This window comes from Cajanus cajan, chromosome 7 (genome assembly GCF_000230855.2).
Source record: "Cajanus cajan strain Asha chromosome 7, NIPB_CcT2T_4, whole genome shotgun sequence".
NCBI lineage: Eukaryota > Viridiplantae > Streptophyta > Magnoliopsida > Fabales > Fabaceae > Cajanus > Cajanus cajan.
In genome coordinates this window covers 11,919,840-11,941,382 of record NC_138523.1, presented here as the reverse complement: position 1 = coordinate 11,941,382, position 21,543 = coordinate 11,919,840, and the positions used below count along the sequence as shown (strand labels likewise).

The following is a 21,543-nucleotide window of genomic DNA, read 5'->3' as shown; positions in this document are numbered from 1 at the left end:
ACAAAATATATATAAAATTGTTAATAAAAGTTTATTAAGATAATATAATACTTCCAAAAGAAAAATATTACTTTTGCTCTAGTCTACTATTAAATGTATTTTTAATCCTAAATTTTATCAAATTTCACCGTAATTTTTGAACAAAATAATATTTAGTTTTTACTAAAAATAACTTTTAAATTCTAATTAAATAGGTGTTATATATATGTGTGTGTATTATATTCAAACCTAGAAGTGATTTTTAAGTTATTATTTGTGAAAAGATAATTAATTTATCAAATATCTCATATTTAATTAACCATTAAAATAATAAATTTCATATATTATTTATTATTTTTTCAATATTCTTGATTTAATCCACAATTAAGATGTATTATTAATTTCACTAACACATAAAAAAATGTAACATATATATTTTTTTTTTAATTTTTAGCTTCCTAGGATTAACATAAAACTTTTTTATTCTAAAATAATTTAAAAGATAGAGAAATAAAATTAATATAGTATATTAAAGTATTTTTTTCCTTTTTAACATTTCTAAATGTAATTACATGTCATTATTATTTTACTTTTCTATTTTTTATTGAAAGTAAAATTATATAATTTTGGAGTGTGCATGACTTTGTGTGAATTTTTATTTCAATTTTTGTCTTGTAAATTGCGACGGTTGGGAGGAACCGTCACAATGTTGGAAAATTTTGCGACGATTGGGAGAAACCGTCGCAATGTTTAAAAATTTTGCGACGGTTTTGAGAGAAACCGTCGCAATGTTCAAAAATTTTGCGACGATCGGGAGGAACCGTCGCAATGTTGGAAAATTTTGCGACGGTTTTGGGAGAAACCGTCGCAATGTTGAAAAATTTTGTGATGGTTGGGAGAAACTGTCGTATGAAGGGTCGCAATATAAAAGCGACGACGGTTTCAGGATAACCGTCGCATTGTCCGTCGCAATTCATCATTTTCGTTGTAGTTTGTTGATTCTGGCTTCCAACCAAAAACCATCATCAAGCAACTAAATAAGCATCCAAACCTCAAACCCATCCCAAACTAGAAAACCAAACCAACACCCAAGCACCAAAATATGCACCCAAACCAACCCTAAACGAGCACCCAAATCAGCACCCCAACCTCATTCACACAATTTTATGAACACATGCATACACAAAAAAAACTCAAACAAGACAATAATTTAGTGAATAATCAATCTCAATAACCTAGACACACATTCAGTAACACCAACAACATCAAACTCAAACAAACATGAAAAAGAGAAGAGAAGATGAGAACGAACTTGGAGCACTTCGTCTCAACGAAGGAAGTGTCCTTAACATCCCGCCTGAACAAGGCCTTTGGCTGAACGAAAGTAGTGATTGAATGAAGTCGCCTAAAATCCCCTCAATGGAGCTAACTAGAACAAAGGGACAATCACTAACATTGCCAAAACGAAGAAGATGATGAACAATATAAAGAGCGCGAACTAAATTTGTGCTCCTAGTGTCTTGATAAAAACACATTCTATGGCGGGTCTTAATTTACCTGTCATAGAATGTCCTTTTCTATTTCAAGTAAGTTAACACACTTGTCATAAAAAGGTTGAAGTCAAAGGTTGGTCAACACATTCTATGACAAGTGTTAACTTATCTGTCATAGACATAACATTATATAATGAGTAAGTCAACACCCGTCATAGAATATTTTGGCATAATTACAAATATGTCATTACACCACTTTCTATATTGTGTGAATAACACCCAACATAGAAAATGTGTCAAGAAATGGAGTTTTTTGATTTAGTGGAAGTTGGTGGGTTTGTAACAATTCAAACATACCAAGATGAGAAGAATATAGATATTTGTATAGTATAAAACTATACAGATAGTTGAAAATAACTTAAAGAAATTAACTATTATTATCTATATCAATAAGATGTATTTACTTATTTTTAGTAGTTCATCACTTAAGAACTTCACACTTAAGTTTACTTGACTTGGAGTGATTTAGGGATGAATGACCTTCTAGAAAGTTTTTCAAAAAGTGTATGAGGGAGAAAAAAACATTTAAAAAAGTCTTGTGTTGGTTTATGGGGACAATCATTAATCCTAAATGTGGTCAGAAATCTTATAAATGGCTATTTGCAGAGGGTTTTAATTTTGATCAACGAATAGTTAAGTGAAGTGTCATTGTGTGAAGTACCGTAGAGTGCAACGTTGAGACGTCAAATTTGATATGTGTTACATTATTAATTAACGATATTCAACTAAGTCTTTTGACCCAATGATTGTAAAGTTTGTCTTAAGACATAAAGGTTGACATGATGTTCCTAAGTTGATTCATATTAATATTAAAATAATGTTTAGCCAATAAAAGTTATGTCCCTTTAGCATAAATTATTTCTTAATTATCAACCTTAAAAAATTACATGAATCATATCTATAAAAAAGTTAACTAACAATCTTTTGCGTTTAAGAAATCATAACTCATAACTTTGGAATAAAATAATCTTGCTATAAAATTTAAAGGAGTATGATTTATTGTTTGATTTTTAACCGTTCAATACTTTAATAATTTTTCTATTTACCTCCTCATTTAATTTTGCACTACTTATTTTAACAAAATTTTCCTTTAACATTACACCATACATATTATGTATTTTCGATTTTAAACAAAATATTTGATTTTTTATTCGATTTAATATTCAAGCTCAAAATTTAAACTCTTAATAACTTAATTAAGAAATACAAAATGTTATCATTTGTTTTAGAGGAAAAATATTATCAATTGTACTAACTAATATTAGTATAAAATGATATATTATAATGCTATTTTAAAATTTTATTTTTTTATAAAAACATTTCAAATGCTCCTTCTCTTTTAATTTCTTTTCTATCGTGTATCCATTTTTCTCCGTTCCAAATATATTATTAAAAAAGTTATAATATCATCGTTACCTCAACATGTTTTACTATGAACTTTTTGTTAGCTCCCCCTTGGAAATGTGGTAATAGTATAAAGCAAGTTTTGGCGGGTAAAAATGGAATGTAGCTTTTGTAATTAATACACTACAAGGAGTAAGGAGATCAGAGGGAATAATCGTTATCAATAGTCACAAATCTTTCTAAATCTTCACCTAATAATCTAGCCCTTAGTCAAATAGTATATAAATGGAACTTTTAAGTAGCATGTTAATACTAATTATATTAACTTAAACTTAAATTTCAAATAGCGACTAATCTTCATTATTATTCATTACAGACTTAGACTTTATACCCTCAATATTATCTATTAGTTTGATGTCTTTATCACACAGGCAAACGAAGGATACACATTTAAATATGGTGTTAACATTAATCATTAATATTAACCTGGCCTAGGACTATAGATTCTGTCAAGCAGAAGCAAAATTTGCCCAATAATCCACCAAGTGGCTTGAATTAACCTCAAATTTGCTTCATTCAATGGATATATTGATATATTCATATATTATGATGTTGTTGTTACATCAATGTTTAGTGTGGATTTTTTAATTAAGTTAAAATTGTGGCGAGCATCTGTAAGCTATGCAATGTACATAGTTTGTATAGAATACGCTTGGTTTTTGGGAGAGGGGGATTTATATTCAACATCAAATTTATAATGCATTTCACAATCATTGGTGTAGTACAAATTATTATAAACTAAAAATTTGAATGTGTGAATCATCTTGACTTTTACTTGATATTACAACAAAATTTTATGATTATCGATAATTATTTAATAATAATAAATTAATTGTTTCTATTTTATTATTTAATAAAAATATTATTTCTATTTTATTATTTAATAAAAATATTAATAATTAATATATAATGATCATTAAAAATGTATTTATATCACACCAAAATTTACTATTAACGACAACTATTTATTGAGAAAAATTTAAGTCTCACATTGACTAAAAATAAGATAATTAAAGAGTATATAAGTAGATGATAACTCTTATCTTATAAGTTTTTTTGTAGGGTTGAGTTAGACATATAACTTATTATTCTAAGTTAGTATAAGATTCCTCACTATTACCAAAATCAATAGTACTGTTCCGATATACCTAAAAGTCCTACATCGCTTAGGAGTCGATGCTAAGGGTAGTTTATAAACATTCATCCTCCTTAACGCACCGAGACGCCTTTTCAAGGACAAAACCGTGACGGCCCAATGAGCGCTAAAGCGGACAATACCTCGGATACGGTGACCCTAACGATGACAGCGGACTTACGGTAGGAACAAGTACTAAACTTGAGGGAGTGTATTGAAAAAAATCTAAATCTCACATCAATTATCGATAAAATAATTAATTAGAAGATAAGACAATAAGTAGAAGATAACTCTCGTCTTACATCGACTAAAGATAAAATAATTAAAGAGTATTTGTACTCATCTTACAAGTCCCATATCGACTAGAAATAAGATAATTAAAAAGTATTATGAATTATTTCTTGAACTTTTAGTGACAATAATAAAAAATATTAAATGCCAGTAAAAAATACCATAAAAAATCATACACTTTCCCCAATCATTATAAAGGTCTTTACCAGAATAATTACCGCTAAATGTTTTAGTGATACTGCATACAATGGCTAATGTGAAAATATCGGTAAAAGATTTTCTAGCAATTTTTATTGTCACTAAAAATTATATTAAATGTTAGTAAAAGTTCATTTTATTGTTGTGATTGAATTATCTCTAGCATTGTTATATCATCGATCATTCTAGCTAGTTTTCATGTCTTTGTCTTAACAGCCAATGAAAGAGTCAGCATTTGTTTTGGCTAGAACTAGAATATACGAAACACATGCATGCGTATTTTGGTTTAACTTTCTAATTAAAGTGTGAAAAAAGCTGAAATTCAACAACTGTTAGGTTGAAGGTAGTGTGTTTAACTTTCGTTTTCAAAGGCAGGTTAAGAAGAAAGATTCCCGCGCCACTTCTCTAACCTACAGTCTTTTAATTCTCTTAAATGGAATCATTAATAAAATCAGTGACCCAATATAATTGTTTTTCCATCTACCTATGTATTTGAGTTTTGAAGGATCAATAAAGAAAATAAGAAAAAAGTCTATGTACTCTGGTGGTTTTAAAATTCATCTGATACTTATTAATTTTCTTTTTTATTGATATGAAGTAATAACAAGTCTTTTAAAGAATGTAAATATATAGAAAGTAAGTATTCTTTTTTATATTTAAATCAAATTTTGAATAATTTAATTATAAGATATAAGTTTAATTTTACTATTTATATAAATCAATGTTTATTGATGATTTATTATCTTTTATAATAAATAACTAAAATGTCATATAAATAATGAATTGCAGTCGGTTGACATCATAGAATGCATAGTCATTAAACTCGAAGAAAATATCATCCTTTCTAGTGACAAAATAGGGCAATCGGTACAACATGGTGCAATTTTGGCTCGAGTACGGCAGTTAAACCACACTTAATCAAAAACTGAAAAGGTAAAAATAAGTTAAAGTGCCATTAATCAAAAACGGAAAAGATTAAAAAAAAGTTAGTAATATACGTATCAAAAATCATTGAAAGAAAATTATTATAATATTAGCTTAACTTTTTATTAATTATACTTATAGTTATACCTATAAAAAAAATACAATTATATTTATTAAAATATTTTATACCAATTAAGAATTTAAAATTGACATAGTAAAGAAAATTTTGGATGATTTACGTAAATTTCTAAATTTAGGGGGGTGTATTGGTTTAGGATTTCGTAGGATTTTAAAAGACTTTTTTTGAGTAAAAAAGTCCATTGGTATTCAATCAGGATTTTATGTCACTTAAAAACAATCCAGTGGTATTCAATCTGGATTTTTAGGATTTTTTAAAGAGTCCATTAAAATCCACTGGTATTCATTTGAGATTTTTTATAACTTAAAAACAATCCATTGGTATTCAAAAATTTAAGGATTTTAAAGGATTGTTGTGTGAGAGGGATTTTGAAAGACTTTCTAGTGTTATCTATAAATACCAGATTCATAAAACAATCCCATCCAAACCCATCGGATTTTGAAGGATTGTTTGAAATGATTTTTCAAGTGTTTTAAGAATTTTCAAGTGAGTTTTTCATCTTTTTTTTCTATGCTCCTGTCTTCTCCAATTTTTCTCTACTAATAATACTACACTATTGTTCATTGCTCATATATAATACTATTCTCATACCATTCTCCTATTTTGTGAAACTCTAATATGTAAATGATAGTGTCATTGACTTGTTTTATTTTTCTGTTCGTTCTCTTTAATTGACTTACTTTATTTTATTCTATGTAGTTGAATTTGTTCCTTTATATAACACAAAAAAATACTTGAAATTTTAACTTTTAAGTGGTAATTTTTTTTATGACACACGTTAAGAAAAGAAAAAGGTGAAAGATGAAATTGATATCATAATCTCAACAATATATATATATATATATATATATATATATATAAAAGATGAATTTGTTAGGGTTTTTGTGAGTAGAATGAGATAAAAATGGATCTTAGTAGGGGGAAGAACCCTCTTAGCATAAAAATTGCGAATTCTCTCTTTCCCTTGAATTTGTTACTCTTATCTCTCCTCCTTTTATGACTCAACAATTATTTTATTTTTTTTACTATGAATTTTTCTTTTTTATTTTTATATTATGAAATTAAGATTTTTTATATTTTAAAAAAAGAAAATTAACATAAGACATTGCAATATCTAACTTTTTTAGGGTTTAGGATTTATGCCTTCATTAACTTATTTTTTAAAAAAGAAAATATTGTTAAAATATTTGTTAGAATAATTTATATTTATAAATATCGTTAAAAATTATCATATATATATATATATATATATATATTCTCTATATCTAAATACTTCTGTTTATATAAAAAAAATTATATATCTAAATATTTTTTCAGTATCGAATATACTAATTTTTTTATATAAAAAATTATCTTATGTTTCTATATTTTCGTTTTTACATTTTTTTATAATAACTGAGGTATTTGATTCATTTGGATAGCAAAAATATATTCGATCTTGTATGATGGTGTGCTTCTAAAAATAATAATATAATTTTATTGATTTTGTCTATTATCCGTAATTATCCGTAATTATTTATATAACTATTTTTTAACATATATTTTTTTAGTAATTCAAATGGGAGATTCACAAGGAAATAATAAAGAAAAATGAAAAGAGAAAGAAAACTATGAAGCTTGGATTAAGGATGATTCCGATGAATTGTTACAATTGATAATGGATGCTATAAAAAGAGGATAGAATATTATAGAGAATTATTATTATTATTTATCTAGACATTATTTTTTTTATTTATTATTTTTATCTTTGACTCTTTTTAAATTTGAATGTATAATTTTTTTTAAATCTTATCAAATGTCAAAACTCCACAAAATCCCACAGAATCCATTAAAATCCTAATTTAAAAGTCTTGCAGAATCCATTAAAATCCTGATTTTAAGTCTTGTAGAATCTTGCAAAATCTTAAAAGTCATGAAAATCCTGCAAAGTCTTTTAAAATCCGCAGGATTTTTTTTAACTAAAAAATTCCTTTAAAATCCTAATCCAATACACCCCCCTTAAACTCCAATATATTAAAAAAGAAAACTATATTCACGTACATAAAAAATTATTACGTACTTTATTGTTTAAATTTTGCAGCAAAAGTTGGCTTGTGGGCACCTACTAATTCCTTCCATAAGAAAACATCATAAATTATACTCCATCAATTCTTTTTTTATTGGTCATAGGAATTAGATGCATAAGAATTGTAGAAGTTATTAACTAAACGTACAAAATAACCATATTTAATTAATTGAATCGTTTTCTACCAAGTACTCAAATTATTACTATTAGATAACAAATTATTATTATTTCGTATTTTTTTTCATTATTGTTGTTACTTTTTATATCATTATGCCTATAACTTGTTAGAATAACGTTGGAGAAATAAATAAATTTTATTAAATAAAACATAATACTGCAACCAAAAAGGAAATGATATATGAAATCATTCATGTGACTTGACTTCCCTTAGATGAATGAAAGGCATGATTGGATTTATGACCAATTTAATTAGTTATAATAATTGTAATTATGATTAATTTTTTTTACCGAAATATGCCGATAAATATTTTTTTTTTTGTATAATTAACATATTTGTTCACTGAAGTGGTAATTTTAATTGGGGCTTTATGTTCAAAGCAAAAAAAAACAAGTATCAAAATACTAATACGTACTAATAACTTTTGGTATCATTGATATAAGATGTTTTGAACTAACCTTATTAGTAAACTCATAATTTTGAGGAAAAATTTATGACAATAAAAAGTGTCAAAAATCGAATATTACAATTGATATATTTAATCCTTAATTTGGTTTAATTTAAGTTTAGAGAATTAATTACTTTTTGTATTCTCAAAAGGCTAAAAAAAATGGTTGTACAAAATAAATGGAACCAAAGAGTTTCTAATCAATATGACATACTAACCATTTGACTCCAATTGTGAGTTTAGAAGTTGGAAGAAGTAAGATTGATATAGACCCAATCTAAATTGGGTGGGGAACAGAGGGATAGCATTAGCATTGTCTCAAATGTCTTTTGTTTGATCAGATATATGAATATGAATGTGAAGACTAGACACTGCACCTTCCTTCTTTCTTCCACCAATTCCACGCAACTTAGACTCCATTCTTCATGATGTCAACACGTCCTTGTCTTTCTTCTCACCACTTTTATCGTATTACACATCAATATAACAATGTTTATACTCTTTTTTTAACACAACTTAACTATAGTTTTTTTTAGGTGTAGTTAATATTGTTCATTAATTAGAATTTGTATTTTACTTTAGTATTATGTATTTATATTTAATATAAATATCACTAATATATATTTATGTATATTATCAAGATAAAACTTTAATTTTGATTGAAAAATAATATCAATCATACGTAAAAAAATTATGTTTAAATTCTGTTTTTATATTTTTTATATTAATTATATGTGATATTTATTAGAGATAATTATATTCAAGTTAATTATATTTGATTGAATTTAAAATTATTGATTGAACTGTAACAGCTTCTTACCGATTAAAAATATAAAAAGCATAAATAATCGAAAGTTCAAAATATATATAGAATTAAAATAAAAAATAAAGTCTGATACAATTTGTTTAATGATATTTTAAACTTTTGATGTACTGTGTTTGTAAATATTATTCTCGTGTTAGAATTATTTCTGTCTATGTTTATATTTATGTATATTCAGTTAAATTAATTGGCAAGGGTCAATGACAATGCTAATGGTTAGTTATTATTTAGAAAGAATTACTTAAAATATATTTAAAATATAGGGGTGAAAATGATTATAATGTCTTAGTCCAAATTTGATTTCTTAGATGGTTATAAGCTAATTTTTTTATCTGATTTAACGTTAATATAAATCTATTCGTAGCTATAAATTTATTTAAAGACTAGTTTTATATTAAGATATGCTTGAATAAATTTATCCGTAAACACTTACAGGAAAGAATATTAAAAAATGAAATAATTTTTTTATAAGTTAATTTATAGAATTTTTCTCTTATTATTTTCTTTAAGATCTTATTTTCAACTTGTATATAAGTAAGTTTTAATTTTAGAGAAATTTATTGATGTAAAAAAATTAGAAAAATTTATTTCAATTTTTTCTTCCTATTTTTTATTCATAAGATTATTTTAAAAAAAATTATCTAAAATAAACGCTAAAACTTTAAATAGGTTGATAGTATTTTAGAGAAATTTATTGATGTAAAACTTTAAAAATGTAGCCCATTGCTCCTTAATGATGTTTATATCTTCTAGCGACAATAGTGATCGATCTATAAATATCTGTTAAGAAAATTTAGACCAATTAGAAGTAACTCTTAAAACATGATAAAATGCAAACTTAAAATAAAAAATTTTAAAATTTTAAAACGTACTTCAGTCCACCCAGATACTATTTGTGCATCAACAATAATATGCATTGCCTTCATTACATAGTATCCGCACTCATAGTTTCCTTTTTGCTTATGAGACTACAAAAAGAATATAAAAACCAATTTTAGTAGTAATGGTAATTCAAAAGAAAATACCTTAGAAAAAATATCATTACTAAAATAACTTACTTTAAGAGAGACCCAAAACATTTTTTTCTTCAACTTTGAACCTTTAAGCATATGGTATCCTTCCATAGCCCTAATGATAAAAGGACATTAGAAGAGTTGCATTAGTACATGACAATCATGAGACTTCAAGCCAACTAATTTCAAATCTTTCATTAATACTAGACTTTTTACATTAGAAGAGTAACCATGCGGCACTTTGACACCATGTAAGCACTCACAAAAACTTGTTTTCTCATTTTTTTGACAATGTGTGACATGCTGGGGGCAAATATGTTCGCTTACCCTTAGGTTGTGGATACAATTGTTGTCGTATTCCCATGAGTTGCAAATCTAGACGAGAGTTGAGTCCATCTTTTGTCTTGCCTTGAATATTGAGAAGTGTGCCAATTACACTATCACATACATTTTTCTCAACATGCATGACATCAATGCAATGTCTAACATCAAGAACTTTCCAGTATGGAAGATCAAATAATATCGACCTCTTCTTCCATATGCTTCTTTCTTTGGGTTGTTTTCCCTTCTTTCCAAGTGTCATATTTAAATTCTTCACCCGTTCATAAACTTGCTCACCAGTTAATGCAGTAGGAGCACTGTCATATTCTTGAAATCCATTAAAAGCTTTTTTTAACCTTCGATATAGATGATTAGGTTTAAGAAATCTTCGATGGCCAAGGTAAACTGTCTTCTTCCAATTAAGTAGTTGATGGTAACAAGTGCCCTCTTCACATATAGGGCAAGCTTTATGCCCCTTAACACTGTAGCCGCACAAGTTTCCATATGTTGGAAAGTCATTGATTGTGCATAACAACATGGCACACAACCTGAACAATTCACCTGAATACCCGTCAAACACATCAATTCCCTCTTCCCACAACATCTTTAAGTCTTCCACCAATGGACTTAAATAAACATCAATGTCATTTCCTGGTTGCCTTGGACCAGAAATCATCATAGATAGCATTAAATATTTGCGTTTCATGCACAACCACGGAGGTAAATTGTAAATTGTCAACAAAACAGACCATGAACTATGCTTAGCACTTAAGTTACCAAACGGATTCATTCCATCCGTAGCTAGTCCAAGCCTCATATTTCTTGGCTCCTTGCCAAAATTTGGAAACATAGAATCAATTTTTTTCCATTGCAAACAATCTGCTGGATGCCTAAGACTTCCATCACACTTCCTTTCATCTTCATGCCATCTCATTAGCTTTGCGTCATCCGCATTAGCAAACAAATGTTTTAATCTCGGAACAATTGGCAAATACCATAAAACCTTCGCTGGAGGACCCTTAGTGCTCACATCATAATCAGAATCATCTTGTTTCTTTTTATATCGTGACAACCCACATCTTGGACATTGATGCAACCCTTCAAACTCACCATGATATAACATACAATCATTTGGGCACGCATGTATCTTCTTATACTCCAAACCCATAGGACACAACACCTTTTTTGCCTCGTAGTTACGATTAGGCAATGTGTTACCCTCTGGAAGCATTTCTTTCAGTAGCTCTAACAATTCTGTGAAGCTTTTATAACTCCATCCATTTCTTGCCTTCAAATTGAACAATCTTAATATCGTTGAAAGTCTTGTGAATTTTGTACAGTTTGGATACAACAGCTTCTCCAAATCGTTGCACATAGTTTCATACATATGTGCACACTTGAATGATTCTGGACCAACATCACGAAGCATCTCCTCTAACCGATCATCCATATCTATCTCTTGTGTAAATGTTTGAGTTTGAGTTTCGACTGATTCACTTTGAATGTCAACATTTTCACCATGCCATATCCAACGTGTATAATTGTTAAGAAATCCATCACACAAAAGATGTTCTCTTATAACATCAAGTTCTACGCGAGTCGCATTACAACAATTAACACAAGGACAAAAAAACCTTTCATTCATATCATCATTAGCATTTCGTATTACATATTCAATAAAATATTCTACTCCAGTCTCATACTCATCACTTATACGTGATGCATGTATCCAACTTCAATTCAATAACCAACTTTTATCCATAACTTCTGTTCTTCATAAAAAAAACATAGACCATGAACGTTAATCTCACTATTTTAATCATTTGTATTAAATTTCAAAAGGGAAACTAAGGTTCACTCAATATGTGCATAAATATAACATCATACTAATTTATAAAAATCAAATAAACCACCTAATTTTTCTAAACACTAAATTACTAGGTAGACATTAATTATATCACAAATTATTAATAAAATACAAATATATAACACATACATACAAGGGGTCTAATTTAGAAAAATGCTTAAAACAGTGTCTGGGAACGGCCCTGGAACGGCCCCAGAACGGGCCGTTCTGCAAGCAGAACGACCTGTACTGCTTGCAGAACGGCCCGTACTGCTTGCAGAACGGCCCGTACTGCTTGCAGAACGGCCCGTGCTGCTTGCAGAACGGCCCGTTCTGCTTGCAGAATGGCCCGTGCTGCAAGCAGAACGGCCCGTGCTGCAAGCAGAACGGCCCGTGCTGCAAGCAGAACGGCCCGTGCTGCAAGCAGAACGGCCCGTTCTGCAAGAGTACAGGTCGTTCTGCTTTCAGAACGGGCCGTTCTGGGGTCGTTCCAGACTCAAAGTTCGCCCAAAACCAACGAAATAAGACGCATGAAACGAAAATGTTACCTCAATATTGTATTCGTCCCAGAAAATGAGAAGCTCCACACTTCAGATGAGAGTCCCAGAGAGTAAAGAGGAAGAATATATGATAATGAAGCAAAATAGTAGAGAATGGAGCACTAGGAGCAGAGACAGTGTAATTAATTCTCTGATACTACTTTTAAAATCGGCTATTCAATGACCGATTTTAAAAGTGATACTTTTAAAATCGGCTGTTCAAGAGCCGATTTTAAAAGTAGCGTCAGAGACTTTTAAAATCGGTCATAACGTAGCCGATTTTAAAAGTAATGCCATTATTTACAAAATTGCCACCGCATCACTTTTAAAATCGGCTACCAGATGACCGATTTTAAAACCCCAATTTTAAAAGCCATTTTTGTACTAGTAATCCTTAAACAAGTCACTAGATTTTTAGACAATTGGACAACATATCATTGAAGAAACTAAATAAATTTTGGAGATAACATGTTTATCACTAGATAAATTAATAGGCTTACAAGCAAGTGAGCCCATCATACATCAAATGTTTAAAACCGAAAAATACCCTTCATTTTATAAATATTAAAACTAGCTCAAGAAAAAATATAAAGGCTTTGTTGTTAAAATAATTATATGATATTATATATCAAATATTAATATTTTTATTAAAATAATATTTCTTCCATTTCTTTATGTAAGAAATAAATAACTAATTCATCAAAACTAATAAAAAGAATTAATTTAGTTAATTTTTATTAATAAGTCAGAAATTAAAATTTCATTTCAAAATATCTCTTAGCTAAAATGATTTACATAGTACTTACATTTAATGATATACATGGAGATAATTTTTTTCACGTGATAGACCAGTAAATACACTCATTTAATTTGTATGCAATATGATAAATAAGTGTCAAATTAATAGATTTTACGATAAATAAAAAAGAATCGAAGAAATCTAGTAAATATTATAACTTAAAATGAGTATAATTGTTTTATAATTATAACTAAAAAAAGAATATTTATTTGTTTCTAACTTAAAGACCGAAATAGTGTGTCAAAGACAATGTGATTAACTATAATAGAAGACAAAATGGTTTGTGGTCAAAAACGCAATTATGCCATGTTTGGATGGATCATTGTACTCTGATTAAAATTCTCGGTTGACCAAGAACAGGTTGATGTATTGCATGCATTACGAACTAATTGATAATTAGAAATTATATTTTTTTTTTACATTTATTTGATTAAGTTTAAAAAAAATTGTTATAACTTCTAAAATATTATAAAAATCAAAAGCATGTGTAAGTAGGTTAGTTTACAAAGAGTTGATAGGTTTTGGATTGATGAATTCTTATTTTTATAAAGAGTTGATAGGTTTTGGATTGATGAATTCTTATTTTTATGAAAGTTTGATCATAATTCAAAGTCTCCAAAATTTACAAATTTGTCCAACCGATTTGGATGCACTCAATGAATCAAGGACAAAGAGTTTATTGCAGAGAAAATTCGATCAACCGTTTGAAAATGATCGAATGAATTTGGTCTAGAGAAGCAAGAAAATTTGGGTCCAAAAAGGGCTTAGTATACCCTAAATGGCTTAATAGATGGAGTTTTCTTCACCATAAAGAATTCAAAATTTCGCTCAACCATTGAAAAAGGATTGAGCGAATTACTCACTTACAACACATGTTGTTTTATTTTCTTAGACAAATATAAAGGGTTAAAGGGAGAAAATGATTATGATTTGGACAGAAATAGAGAGAGAACAAAGCACAAAAGAAGGAAGAAAGCATCCAGACCATTTGGAAATGATCGACCTTGGGTTCACCTTTTCTTTCCTTTGCTTTTCTTTTTATATAGAAATTGCTCTCACCATCATGAGTAGTTAATCTTCTTTTTTGTTGGGATTGAATGTAATATATTAAACTCATGTAATCTTTTTGATTCATACATACATACATACACATACACACACACACATATATATATGATATTTTATTATTCAGTGTTAGTAATTTGGTTATGTTCTTAATACTTGAGGTGGATTGATTACTTCTCTTTTTGATTGGAAAATATTTTATAAATCTAACTTAAATCAAATCACATAATGATTTTAAATGCTTGTAATATATTTAAAGTTGTTAGTTAAGTTAAATACATGAGTTTAATGTAAAGACTCTAATTTGATAAACTAGAGAAATTGGTTATTAAATTAGGATCCTTAGAATTTTGAAATACATGGAATTGATTTGGGGTGAAATTAAGAATTCAATAACATTAAGTAATATGAATCATATATAAAGAATCTTAAGAGAGCATATGAGTGAAACAAATGAAATCCAATCTTAACAGTCACTTTCACTATTATCTTTTCAAATTTACATTTGCCTTTGATTACTTGTTACGTACTATTTTAAAGTTGAAATGCAAAATAATATGTTTATATTCAGTTGTACATCTTTCCTTTACAAGTTTTACTAGGATAATAAAAATTACAAAAATATCTTCCAAGTTTCTAAGGAATCGACAATCTATACTTCAAAAATATATTACAATAGACTTTATGTAGTTGCCAAAAATCTAACACTAATATGAGCATTTTGGTTGGGTAATGGTGTGATCATTTTTTCCTTGTTTGTACGAGTATTTTTAAATTTGCTAAATTACACGTATGTTCTTCTTCACAAATTTACCCTTTTAATTTTTAATTTTATAATTTTAATTTTAAATTTTATTAAATCTACAATTTTTATTTACTAATAAATATTCATTTGTTGATCATTAGTTACAATGTTGATCATGGTTTTATATTAAGAAGATAACATGATGATTTATATTTAATAAACTAAAAGATAAACTGTACTTTTGGTCTTTTTATCTTATTTTTAAAATTTATTTTAATTTTTTATCTTTTAAAAGATTCATTATGGTCATTTATTTTTTAAATTTAGGTCAATTTGATTTTTTAAAAGAGTGATTATTTTTAATTTATTTAACACATAAAACTTATCTTATTAGATTCACTTACACGAATCCTGAAAAAACTAAAAAATAAAATATATATAATTTAGTATATTAAATGCTAATTATTATGTCATCTACTTAATATAAAGTCATGATTAACATGCCAACAAATGAACATTTATTTGTAGACCAAAATTGCGAGAATGAAATTGTGAAATTAAAAATTAAGAGGTTAAAATCCTAGTCCAATATTACAAGGCATAAGTCAGTTCAAGCGACTAGTGACAACATAATTATCATGCATTGTACATTTATTGAAATGAAAATAATTTAAAATTTGATAACAATGAGGCACAATCCCCTAGTTACCACCAAACCAAATGCAACTTTGTGTAACATTATTACGAGTATATTATACATATCTACTGCTTAACAAAAATAAAATTAATTTTTAATAAAATGGAACTTGAACTTAACTCAACATGATTATTTAACACATTAATGACTAATAAATAACATGTCATATTGTTATATAATTTACTATAATAACTTATATAATATGTTTTTAATTTAAAATTATATATTTAATTTATATAGTTTAATCAATCTATAAATTAGTTGCTTTGTCATTATTATATTGATTAAAAAAACTTAAGACTTCTTTAAAGAATGTTACTAATTTTATTGAAATTTATAGGTATGAAATACATATGATATGAATATTCTTCAAAAAAATTAGTAGAGGCTAAGTCATGTGATTCGATTAATGACCCACAAATTTGACCTCTAATTCTCTAACTCAGTATCTTAACCGGTTTTATGACAAGTTTGGTTTTTAATACATTATTACAAGGTACTAAAAGTGAAATTTAGTAATTAATTTTCTATTTAAATATAACTTTTGTCCCTATAATTGATTTTTTTTTACTTTTAGTCCCTACAAATTTTTTTGTTGTTATTTCATCCCTAATATTTTATAACATTTCAAAAATAGTCTTTATTGTTAACTCTCATTAAAAAAATCCTATGTGACAAATAAAATATATATTATATTATTTATATTCCACTTTAATATTGCCGCATAGGTAAATTAATTTTAATTTTTTTATAAAAGATTTTAAAATGCACTTCATCACACCCAAACTCGCACCATGTTTCCCCTCTCCGATTCAAATCTGATGTCGCAAACCCTAATCCTCCCAATCCCAAACCCCAATCCCCCTGAAAAGGAGTAGTTTCTCACAATCTGCAATCACGACAACAACGTCGATTTTGTAACAACTTAGTAGGTCTTTACACTTTACAACTTAGTTACAATGTAGCGTAAAACATAAAAGTAATCTAACTAGAATTATCATACAAGCAATCCCTAGATATTCATGTAATAATATATATGTAAGAAAATAAACAACTAAAAACATAACATCCCTTAGTGGGATTATATCTAAATCTTGTACGCACACAAATATCAGGCTACAAAATATAAAGATGCTAGGTTATTGGTTAAATAACAACTATACAAATGATACCTCAAAACAGAACTACCCAAAACACCGCCATCTCCAATATGGCACCACAACCTGTTTGCCCTCTGTTCTAATCTTGTCTTACTCCTATAATAATATGATCATTGCAGTCTAACAACATAGAAAGGCAAGGGTAAGCTCGTAAACAAGAAAATAACATAGTATAGAAGTAATGAACTAGTTATACAAATAACTTCATCAACACAACACAACAATAGCTCAAAGCCTAGATTAGCAACACAAATCAATATATCAACACAACTTTACAACTTAACAACTTTGCAACTTGCAACATAATTATAAAACTCATCATTATATCAACTTAGCATATGAACCAACACAAATTAGCAACACAACATATTAACAACTTCACAACAACTTAGCATATGAACCAACACAAATTAGCAACACAACATATTAAAAACTGCACTACAACTTAGCAATATAGCAACTTAACAACACAACAACATTATGTGTTGTCATGCATTTCAACTAAAAGATCTGTTACAACATGAGTGAACAGTCTAAATGGCTTAAGTCTACCGAACCAACAACAACATGATCTTGTTGGCTTGCTAGATCAATAGCAAATTTGGATATTAATCCACAACACAATATGATTTCTCAGGTTTTGCTACTTAAACAAGAAAAGTGTAGTGCTCATCATCAGGTATAACATGGCTTGGGTGTGGGTCTGCCATAACATTGGTATGCATTAACCAAGTCACCTATGGAAATAGCTTACCAACTATCCTCATGATACCACACACCTTTCTAGTAATCGGTTAAATATTTTACCTCTTGGCTTTATAATTTACTTAATTTGGCTATTTTTAAATCAATATGGTTCACCTAACCCCCATACAATATCAATTAAGGACTTAGAAGAGAATCAACACTTTATTTCAAGAGACAACAATACTTAATAAGGATTTTTCAATAATTGGATTCTCAAAGTTCCATAATACATATCAACACAATGGGTTATTTCAACTTTTAAAACAACATCTATCCTCTAATCCTAATTAAGTTCACAACATAGTTCAACATCATGCATTAAGCATTCATCATACAACTCTATACAACAATATGCCTTATGCATTCGTAACACAACACTACACAACAACATGCCTTATACATTCACAACACAACACTACTCAACATGTCTCATGCATTAACAACATAACAATGCACAACAAAATGTGTCATACATTCACAACACAACAATATAGATAGAGCACAGCTTAGAAGCTACAAGTCTTAAGGTGACAATCACTCTGTCATGGAGAGTGTGCTCTAAGTGAGTCAAATTCGCTCCAAGCACCCACAACATGCAATCAATACATAATCCAAAATTGTAACACCTAGTCGTATAAATTTTAATCCCAATATTATATGTATATATATATATATATATATATATATATATATAAAAGATTGAAAACACATATATATTATTAATAATGTTATACATAATAACAAACTAAAAATATTTACCACTACGTGTGTAGTTACTTATATTTTTTCATATATATTACATTATTTGCATATTAGACTGGTACTTAATTATAACTTCTTATATCTCACATACGATTTTAATTTTTAAATTACATATTACTCTAAAAATATTTATAATACGTACATATTTACATACCATAATTTTTTTCTACTATAAAATTTACATAGGTGGTTGAAATAAATTTACAATAGGATTCACATGATTTGCAGGAGGTAAATAAAAAGTAACAACTATAGGCCCATCTATCACACTTGGAATTTCTTGATTTGCAGAAAAGGTGAATGAAGACACAACTACTCCATTAAAAGTAACTGAGTTGGCTAAAGCGTCAACACTCCACGTTGTACCAGAGAAAACTATAGAGATTACTGAAGGGAAAGGAGCTGAAATTGCTGGAACGTCCATCTATATTTATTTAGTTATTTTTATAAATTAATTACATATATTTCACAAAAATACATAAGGAGTGAGAACAATTATTCAATAAATATCAGTAATGACATAATATGCAAAGAAATATTTAATACTAATAATTATATATTAATTTTTCTTGATATAAAAATAAATAAAAATTTAAATTATATTTGTAGTGACTAGTCAGGATAAATGAACATTATACTAACAAATAACTAAATGTTATTTCACCTTAAATCTTTACTCACCCAAGGTAAACCTCCAACTAAAATTAATTCAAACTTTCATTATTATGTTCATAGAATAATATTTATCTTTATAAATATATGAAGAAATAACAACAAGACGAGTAAAAGATATTTTAACAAAAACTATATTATAAATAATCATAAAAATAATTAAATAACACAAACTAGGAACACCTCATTAATTATTATGAGTAAAAATTATCATAGATTAAGCAAATAAATGAGGTTAGGGACACCTCACTAAATAAATACACACAAAATATAACATAATTAAATAAGCAGTAACATATAAAATTTTAAAAAGATAAAGTTATTCTCCCCCTTACCTTAAGATTGCTTTTATGTTTCTTCTTTTTTTTTCTCACAACGTTTTCCCCTGTTCAATGCCTCCCGTTCTCTCTTTCTCTTACAATGTTTTCCCCTGCTATTTATGTTCCGTTCAATGCTTCGTGCTGCTATTTATAGGCCTTCCGTTCAATGCCTCCCTGTTATATCTTATCTACTACAACATTAATTATTTACTGCAACTTTGTAGATAAGTTTTATCCTGTATTTATCTAGTAGATAAGTTTTATCTAGTTAGTACGAGAGAATATTTAGGAGAATATTTATTGTGGCATTTATCTACTTGCAAAATTGAAACATTTATCTACTTGCAGACATTAAACTGTAATAGATAAATTCACAAGATAAATTTTATTTATTGCAACTTTGTAGATAAGTTTTATCATGTATTTATCTAATAGATAAGTTTTATCTGATAAATTTTATTTACTGCAACTTTGTAGATAAGTTTTATCATGTATCTATCTAGTAGATAAGTTTTATCTAGTTAGTACGAGAGAATATTTAGGAGAATATTTACTGTGGTATTTATCTACTTGCAGAATTGAAGCATTTATCTACTTGCAGACATTGAATTGTAATAGATAAATTCAAATTCATACTTGAATACATTGAATTGTAATAGATAAATTCACAAGATAAATTTTATTTACTGCAACTTTGTAGATAAGTTTTATCCTGTATTTATCTAGTAGATAAGTTGCTGACATTGAATTGTAATAGAGAATATTTATTGTGGCATTTATCTACTTGCAAACATTGAATTGTAATAGATAAATTCAAATTCATACTTGCAGACATAAATTTTATTTACCGCAACTTTGTAGATAAGTTTTGTCCTGTATTTATCTAGTAGATAAGTGCATTTATCTACTTGCAGACATTGAATTGTAATAGACCTCATTTCTACTGCAATGCATATCCGATTTGCATTTATCTTTCCATATAATGTATTTAATACATTTATCTTTCCATATAATTTATTTAATTACTATATATACTGCAACATGTGTATATTTATAGATTTTGAATAAAATTTTATTTAATTACTAAAATATCTTAAATACATTGAATTGTAATAGATAAATTCACAAGATAAATTTTATTTACTGCAACTTTGTAGATAAGTTTTATCTTGTATTTATCTAGTAGATAAGTTGCAGACATTGAATTGAAATAGGAGAATATTTACTGTGACATTTATCTACTTGCAGACATTGAATTGTAATAGATAAATTCAAATTCATACTTGCAGACATAAATTTGCAATGCATATCGGATTTACATTTATCTTTCCATATAATTTATTTAATACATTTATCTTTCCATATAATTTATTTAATTACTATATATACTGCATTATAGAACAAGTCACTGAACCATTCTATTTTATATGTATATGTTATCATATACATTATAATAAGTTGTTTCGAATGTAATTATAATAATAAAATATTATAATATAATTGGATATCATACATATTTTATATATATATATATATATATATATATATATTTAGTTTACTGAAAAATATAAAATTTTATTAAAATACAACACTAGTATTTATCTATTTATTTTAAATATATTAAATAAAATTTAAGAGTCTTATTTTAAAAATAATAATAATAAGAATAAAATTGTGAATAAATATTATATGATTATATTTTATTAATCAGATCATAATA

At 27.3% G+C, this 21,543-nt stretch overlaps 1 protein-coding gene across 3 annotated transcripts; it reads right to left on the bottom strand.

Annotated features, from left to right (window-relative positions):
* Positions 1 to 6,951: 6,951 nt before the first annotated feature.
* LOC145950122 (uncharacterized) lies at positions 6,952 to 21,284 on the bottom strand. 3 transcript variants are annotated; one of them, XM_083061077.1, is made up of 5 exons: positions 19,839 to 21,284; positions 10,478 to 17,442; positions 10,196 to 10,265; positions 10,010 to 10,105; positions 6,952 to 9,917 (listed from the first exon to the last, which is right to left on the bottom strand). In XM_083061077.1, exons 2-3 carry the CDS (start codon positions 12,114 to 12,116, stop codon positions 10,225 to 10,227), a joined length of 1,680 nt encoding a protein of 559 aa, XP_082917203.1. In that variant the 5' UTR covers positions 12,117 to 17,442; positions 19,839 to 21,284; the 3' UTR covers positions 6,952 to 9,917; positions 10,010 to 10,105; positions 10,196 to 10,224. The 3 variants fall into 3 exon arrangements, with proteins under 3 accessions (XP_082917203.1, XP_082917202.1, XP_082917201.1); XM_083061076.1 differs by having other exon boundaries at positions 10,196 to 19,255; XM_083061075.1 differs by having other exon boundaries at positions 10,196 to 17,442.
* Positions 21,285 to 21,543: the final 259 nt, after the last annotated feature.

What these genes read in the sequence shown, in the direction of transcription:
- LOC145950122 (XM_083061076.1), bottom strand. Translation starts at nt 12,116, where the DNA reads ATGAATGAAAGGTTTTTTTGTCCTTGTGTTAATTGTTGTAATGCGACT.